Source organism: Morone saxatilis, unplaced genomic scaffold (assembly GCF_004916995.1).
Source record: "Morone saxatilis isolate NCDOM2014 unplaced genomic scaffold, NCSU_SB_2.0 Contig14, whole genome shotgun sequence".
Classification (NCBI taxonomy): domain Eukaryota; kingdom Metazoa; phylum Chordata; class Actinopteri; family Moronidae; genus Morone; species Morone saxatilis.
The window spans coordinates 15316091-15324716 of NW_023339696.1; the positions used below are offsets into that span (position 1 = coordinate 15316091).

The window sequence follows — 8626 nt, forward strand, 5'->3', positions numbered from 1 at the left end:
ACTCATCAGCAACAATGTTTCAAAGGGTGTCAATAACAGTGACCAACCCCACAGTGAGAATACCAACTGGTGGAGGGTATAAACAGCAACGAAACGATAATGTGTTTGTTTCACTTGGCAGTCATTCACTATTTTACACTTTGCAATCAAACATTTAAATTAAGTGTTTACGCCTGGAGTTTATCTGGTCCTAATAAATATGTAGGGTTTTCACTTTAAAGGAACTCTAAAGTTTCATCCTTGGGGGCTGTGCAAACTATTTATAGTGAACTTTAAAGATGCACAAAGACGAGACAAGCTCAAAACTCCCCTGACAGCCAATTGTAAATAAAAGTACCCTCCCATGGCTAAGACGATTCAACATCAAAGAAAAAAGAGTGAGATTTCTCAAGTGGCAGATGGTAAGCCTCCTTTGACTAATAATAATTTTAGATAAAAGGGTTTTAAAAATAAATCGCCAACTATCTTTTTTGCAGACCTGTGCTTGTCAAAGCCCTTCATCATCTGTTACTGTTTGTAAACGATCAGTAATTAATAGCAGATGGTGCATGGTTGACACATAGTATGATACATCTCTACAGAACTCTATCCTTGAGTGGATAAAACAAAGTTTTCTTAGATATCACTTGTGTTACGACTGTGTGGGAGAGGTAATAATAACAACATATACAACATATTCTCATTGACTTCTAGGAAGTGTAAACATTCTGCTAAAAAGATAATTTGTTCAATATGATGCTGTTAAAGTATATTTAAATTACTATCTTTCCATCATCATTCAAAAGGGATCTAAACCAATGTAAACCAGAGTTTTTGAAATATTTTTCTATGTTCCAAAGAAGAATGAGATGGACCTGAGCATTGCTTTTCTCAAGACAAAACAGGAATTAAAACACAAAACATAGTCTAAAAGATATAATAGAGCAGACCAGTGCCTTTTTTTTGTGCACCAAGTGAAATTCAGTGCCAAAATGTACTTGATTCAAAACCTCAAGCAGTAACTCTACACAGTTGGTAACAAGAAAACATATTCATGTTTTACTCCCATGTAATGACATTAAAACAAATGTTTAAAAGTATTATTAATTATTGGATTTTGTTGTGAGTGCTTGTTTCAAGAGCTCTCTCTCTCCCCCACTCACTCATCGGGGTCTTTTACTTTGCCTTATCTTCCCTCCCCCCCTCTCTCTCTCTCTCTCTCTCGCTCTCTCTCTCCCTGTGTATCTGTGACCGGCTTTGTGTAGTGAAGCAGCCTCAGAGGTATCTGACACCCTCCAGCACAGCCAGGTGCACCACTTCAGTGATGCGACCCGTCTCAAACTATTTACTAAAAGTAGGCTACCCTCTGAGAAGAGCCTAAATTGCCCTTAATTTATAAAAAAAAAAATTCAAAGAAAGAAAAGTACAGGGGCGCACTGTGCTTTTACTCATGGAAGTTGGAATCAGCCTAATTACATTTACGCATGGCTGTGTCTCGTCTCTTCGGAAGATGCGTCCGGGCTTATAAGAGCTTGTCAGGGCGTCAAGAACGGGGTAAAAAGTGAGCAACGATGCGGGGCACTGAGCTGCTGCTCGGTTACTTTCTGGTGAAAGTTATGGTGTGCGACGCGGAAGGCGAGCCAGGTCAGACCGTCGACGACTTCATGATAGTGACAGGGTTTAACGACTCAAAGGAAGAGGACAGCGGAGTCACGGAGAACCCGCACATGGAGGACAAGTGCCGCGGCTACTACGACGTGATGGGCCAGTGGGATCCGCCGTTCGTGTGCAGGACGGGCAGCTACCTGTACTGCTGCGGCACCTGTGGCTTCAGGTTCTGCTGTGCGTTTAAAAGCTCCCGGCTGGACCAGACCACCTGTAAGAACTACGACACCCCGCCGTGGATGATGACAGGAAGACCACCACCAAAAGTGGACGTGGCACTGGACACCGCGAAGGATAAAACCAACCTCATTGTGTATGTAATATGCGGGGTCGTGGCCATAATGGCACTCATAGGAATTTTCACCAAGCTGGGTTTGGAAAAGACGCACCGTCCGCACCGAGAAAATATGTCAAGGTAGGTTATAATTGTTTTCTTTGACAATTATTTTAGAATTGTAAGTTACTTGTCTTATCACGCCGATTTTATCTGTCAAAACATTACACACAAAATGTGTTAGTGAGCCCTGAGGTATTAACTTGCCTCCATGTGGAACAAAACCCCTAATTTCATCAAAACCCTATGCAATACTAAAGCAACAAGTTGTTTTGTAAAAATAAAACGGTGTAACACTATTGTAAAAACGTTTATTTGCACTCAACGTACATTTTAAAAGTGATATCAACTTGGGAAAATGGTTTTAGTTCAGTTTAACATAATTTTCCTTCCTTACATGCACATTTTTGTCAATGTTACAGAATGATATTTTAATTTGAGACTGAGGACTATCTGACTTGCCAGTGATGTTGAATCCAAGGACAGGGTCAGCTGTTACACGTACAACATATTTATTTTCTCCACATCAAATCCTGTGATGCATCATTAAGTTTCAGCTTTTTACTACATTTAGTCAAAAAGGCAATTTGTGCTGCATCTTGTTTTTAACATATATGTTAAAAATGTAAAAATTGTTTCCAAAACTGCCTATTGCAGACATGACCACCAAACACTTAATTAGTAAACACACAAACACACACTATCTCTCTCTCTCTCTCCCTCTCCCCATCTTTCTCAAACACATTTCACATATGCACACAAAGAGGCTTGCAGCCTACTCAGGAGACTGCTTTTGGGCTGAACAATGTCTGCACTGAGGAGACACTTATGTCATTGTAGTTCTGTGAAAGAGCATTAGCCTGTAGTAGTCCAGGCTAAAAAGACACAAAATTATGAGAAAACATTTTTAAAGTTCTATGTTAACAATAAAGATTCCATTGATTTCTGTAAAAAATGCTTGTAGACTGATTTACCTAAAACATTTCTTCACATGTTGTTGAAATAAACAATGCACCATAATGTGATAATCCCTATAAACAGATATGTGCATATGAATGCAGAATATGTAGGCAAAGGACCAACATCGGAAGTGTTTCTGGTTTCTGTTTGCAGTCTGAGTAGTATTTATTGACCATGTTTGAGGGGACTTTGGTTGCATGCAGGTAAGCAGTCTGTATGGAGAGCAAAAGAAATGAAACTTATTGGACGAAATGCAATCTCAGAACCAACTGGCTCTCATCTGATGGCAATTCAGGTGTTTAATAGGTTTTTTTTTTTAAATGTATATATGCAGATTTCTGGTTTTAGAGATTAGCCAAAATGTGTCGTTCTTGTCCTTCTTGCCTATCAAGTTGCTAATTGGACTGCAGAGAAAGTCTTGGCCCGGATATCCGTTATCCATTTTCCAGATAGCTTATACCAGAAGAAAAGAAAACATTGGCCGTTGCCCCCAGAGGCTAAATCGTTGTCAGACGATAGCCAATGGATTCCGAGATTGATAATTACTTTTACACTGTAATTTTGAAGAGACTGATTACAAAGGAGCTTAGAGTTTTTAATATAGACAACTTGAATCTGAGGCTGAACTTAAACCACAAAGTTATTGAATATATTACTGTATGTAGCCTAAAGACAAAATAACATATAACAAAAAAAAGGTGCGTTTTTTAAAGTTCACTCACTGCTTGACAAGAGTGGACATTTTTTACCTGGTGATAATTTAAAAAGCAAAATTATGCAAATATTTTTACTTAAAATAATCCAAAATTATTTTGATGGTACACTGACTTGTAATAGGCAGAGTAGTTTCATTCCCACTCTGTGCTCTGAATGCCTGTTCTTGGTATTATCTCCTGTGACAAGTGTGTAACACAACCGCACTACGTCACACACCACTAACTATGGATTTCAACTATTTCAACCCAAAGTATGATGGCTACAGTAGCATGGAAAATATAACACGGGGTACTGAATTTGAGGAATTTACTATTTGTCAGACCACAAATTAGACAAAAAATAGTTTCGAAAAACAATAGACGTCAGAGCGGAGTGTTTTCTGTTAGCTAGTTATCCATGCAGCCAGCAGTCCTGATGCTGCCTGGAGTGGGAGCTCGGAGCACCCGGGGATTGTTGGTGCTTACACCCCTTGCACAGGAGCTTTAGACCACTGGGAGGAGGGGGTCTTCAGGCATAGGGCAGGGGGGAACCAGCATGAAAGGCTGGCTGGGATCAGCAACTGGGCTCAGCAGCCTCCCAGTGAACACGGCCGAAAGGGGACCAACACAGCCTCCAAGAACCGAAGAAGGCCAGTATGACGATGGCAGTCCAAAGCTTGTGTGCTAGCGGGAAGACTCAAAACCAGTACCTACATGGCTAACCGAGCTAATCAGCTACTGACAGCTACACTTAGCAGCAATTAGTGGTTACTGTAGCAACAAGTAAAGCTATCTATCCATCAGGAAATCACAGAGAGTTGAGGCAGAGCAGTTGGAGAACCAGCTGTGAATCACAAAATATTTTCTCCATAAAATATGATCCAGATCAGACAGGCAGTTTCATCTGAATGCCAGTTATTATGTTTGAGCCATACAAAGAATTAAAAGTCAGGATATCTTAGCCTCTACCTTTTTGACCAGTAATGTTAAAACTCTTCAAACCACCAACATACAAAGCATGTGACTTTGACATCAGAGGTTACAGTTTGTCTATTGTCCCCTACCAACAGTCAAATATGTTTACCATGAAGGTTACCTTTCCCCAACCAATAACTTCTGTGAATGTCTGTCAATTTGGAGGGAACAGACAAACGTTTTACTTTGTAATTTAGGATGACTTCTAAGTGAAAGCCGGAGTGCACTGCTGGCCTGCACAGAATCTGTACTTGTTATTTACTAAAAGATGTCCTCTCTCTGAGATTGTTCTTCATCTTTCCAGAGCTCTTGCACATGTTATTCGCCATCCTGCCACAGAACATACGGACGACATTGGACTTGGCCAGCACTACGAGAACATACAAACCAGAGTCACAGTTAACAGTCTCCGTAAGTACTGTGACATCAGCAGCACACATTGCCTAGCTACACACGAGAGAGCAGTTTGTTTAATATGCTGCGCTCCATCTATTACCTAACGCTGCTGCCATCTGCTTTCACTGACCAGAATCGCACCACCAACCAATTTTCAATATACTCAGAGGTTTCTTAAAACAAATATAAACCTAAAATTGTGAGCCATAAATATATATATGCTAAATTAGGTGTGGAACAGGAAGCGAGGAAGGGAAAAAAGGTCCAACCACAATCCTGTGAGATGGTGGAGCAATTATTCGTGCCTTCAGCAATCACTTAACATACACACTAATTACTACAGACAACCTAGAGCTCTGTTTCTTAGCCAATATTTATTGTATGCAAAAGCCTCACACATTAAATCACACTCTTATTCTCTCGTTCATCAACACCAACACCTACACACACTCACACAGTTAGAAAAGAGTTCTTATTAATGTTAACCTGCTTACTGACTTGACAGCTCCAGTCACTTTTCTCTTCAAGCTGGATAATTATGGCAAATGGCAACTCATATTAAAAAAAGGTTTAACAGACAGAGTCAAGGAGAATTTTTATGTTTGTATTCTTCATTTACAAATACCTGCTTTAGCTGATTAATTGACTTTTAAAAAGTAAATGCAGTTAATTTCTTGGCTCATCTGAGGATAAACTAAATCTTGATACTGACTGATTAGATCCAATAACATGCAGTATTTACTGAAAGAACCTCACATCCTGTACAATAGAAGTTAGAAGCAAAGAAATCAATAACTCATCCAGTCAGGTTATGACTTAGTACTTCAGTTACAGTATAAAAAGAAAAACAGAAATCAAACTGAATAAATGACAGTATATCATATACTGATGTTCTTAAATCTAAGTGCTTCTCAAATTGTTTCACTTGAGGCAGATGCAAATAAATACAATATCAGTGATTATCATGTTCTATGGAACTTTGCATGATCTTTATTACAACTGAAGAGTACAGCAGGTGAGTTCACTGATTAGTTTGGAAGGTTTGCTAATTAGTGAAAACACCTGGTGTAATCTGTGGCTGGAATAAAAAACAGCCTGTTCTTGGCACACATAGCAGATGACTGTCTATCTCAAATTACCTCATACAAAGCCAGGATTTAGTTGCACAAATATTTAAGAATTTTCAATGAGTGGACTATGTCTGTAATTAATCTAAATCCATCAACTCATATGCATACATTTATTACAAATCAAGAAAATAATCAAGATCAACAAGAAAAAAATGTTCTTCACAATGTTTAGATGCAAAACTAGTGGAAATTCTGACAGACTTACAAAATTACAAGGCCAAATGGTCTAAAATCCTCAACTGTTTTCAAACAATAATTCCTTATCAGTGATCCGAAACATAGTGGCAATCCTAGGAATGTACATTACTTGGTTGCAGAAATGTACTGAAACAACTCAGCTAAAGACAAAGGCCACATGTGTTAAACCTAATTGTGGTATTTTAACATTGCAGCCACAAGGCCACTGTGCTTTATGTCACCATGCAACTTTGTATTCCCATTTTACCATCCCATTATATTTACTGTAAATATTACTTGGGTGAGACACTCAATTTAACTTCATACAAAACTAACCTCAAAATTGAAAGGCATTCTATTTTTAGAGCCAGATGTATTTTTCTTTTAGCTGAGATATTTTTTTTGCTCCCTAAAATCAGCTGAGGTGAGGTGTCAGCACTGACATGATAATTAATCATTCTAAAATCAGAGCTATTTCCTACCTTACCTCCTCACAGAATAATGATCAGTTCATTAAAAACCAGCCAACACGTTGACAGATAGGACTGGTCTTCATTAGTGTGCAATGTACTTTTTATATTGTAGTATACTGTGCAGCACAATTCAATAAAAAAATGTGCTTGCACATCAGAAAATAGTTTTTTATACTTACTCTGCCTGTGTAGATTGAAGTTATACATTCGTTTGTCAACTAAAAAACAAGCACCTTAGAATAAAACAGCAACAAAGGAGGAAGTGTTTGTGCACTGCTTTTTGAGAGCAGTAACTGTGCTAACATGTTGTGGTGAGAACACTACACAAACTGTAGGTGAACCCACCTGGGTACATGTGTCCTGTAAAATCCCATTTTTCCTGCCAGTCCCTGGTGTGAATGAACAAAAATGATCAAAGATGTGAGATAACAGGACATCATTGTACTGTCACCTATTTAAAGGTTATGTCGCTTGTGTAAAAATGTGAAAATTGAATTGCTTTGAAAAATGTGCAGTTGTCTCTCCCCACCTGTTTCCTTCTGAGTCAGAAAATAATGTTATACCTTAGTTTTAGTTTAAGTCTGTAATAACCTGAAAGAAATATGGCAACTGACAAAATGCTTCTTGTCCATAGCAGCGTAAAGACAATCATTACAATCTAATTATACTGGGTACACCATACTCATTTACATACCTGCAAAGAAATATCTCAATTACTTACCAAATTTGCAAAGCATTATACTTGTTTTAGCCTTATTAATATAGTGTAGGTTCTCAGGTTTATAACTGCATAAGCGAAGACATAAGCCTCTTTTACTTTTGCCTGATGAATATTGAACCTGATTGCTGTGGAACACCTTACAGAAGCACTTTTGCAGTATAAATAGTAAGAAGATTTATATTTTATTCAAGCTATTTAATTCCTATTTTACTACACTGAATAAACAAATGATGTAGCTTTTCCTTTGTTTAGTGACCTTGGAGATGGAGATTTACTGTATTGGCTGCTGTATCTTACAGGGATCCAGTTTAACAGAGTTGGCCACAGCAGAGGGATGATTGTTGTTTTCTTGACAGAAATCCTTGCAAGGTTACAATAGGTGATGTGATATTCTCTGCCACATGGATCCGGCCTGTACTTGTCCTCTCCAGCTGTGCTTTCCAGTGGCAGGTGTGACTATACCCCAGCTATAACAGTCACTGTATATTACAGATTGTGGTGCAAAGCATTGATTGAAATGCTCCAGAGGGAGCCCCTTTTCCTCATCTGTTGTCTGTCAAAGATAACAAAAATCTGATCGACTGGCCTATGAGCTCTCATTCTCCTCAAGACACCAGTAATACAGATTTTGTGAGCTGGGTTTCTTTGGCTACCACTACTATCATGTTCATGTCCTGCTGGCCATGTGTGTACATGGGGCAATTGTGAAGTGTGGCCTCTTTTTACTCCAGGCAGCCAGCCAGAGAGAACAAAGTCTCTGCTCACTGCCAATACTCCACTGGTGCATGACAGTCCATTTCCTTACTGCCAGATAGAAATGTATTTCAGCAGCATTACCTTTGACAGCAGCTAAGAAATGCAGAGTCTGCCTATGGTTCTATTTTCCACCTGCCACATACTATACACTGAACTGTTTACCGAAGCCTCCAATATTTAAGGAGATTATTACAAACTGACAATACTGAGAGCTTAAAAATATTTGGATGGAGATGCTTTTGTTTCACTCTTAAAAGTTGTCATGATATAGACCACAGATACAGTGGGGCTATTAGCCACTGAAACACTGAGAAACTTTTTATATAGTTTTTCAACATTGTGTACAAACTTAAAGGGGAACTTGG

At 38.7% G+C, this 8626-nt stretch overlaps 1 protein-coding gene across 2 annotated transcripts in view; it reads left to right on the forward strand.

Annotated features, from left to right (window-relative positions):
- The first annotated feature begins 1270 nt into the window (after positions 1-1270).
- Positions 1271-8626, forward strand: part of shisa9b (shisa family member 9b) — a 17936-nt gene continuing 10580 nt past the window's right edge. For both annotated transcript variants that reach the window (XM_035654350.1, XM_035654351.1), the window contains exons 1-2: positions 1271-2059; positions 4913-5019. In XM_035654350.1, coding sequence (XP_035510243.1) covers positions 1551-2059; positions 4913-5019 — 616 coding nt within the window. In that variant the 5' untranslated portion in view covers positions 1271-1550. The remainder of the gene's footprint in view (positions 2060-4912; positions 5020-8626) is intronic.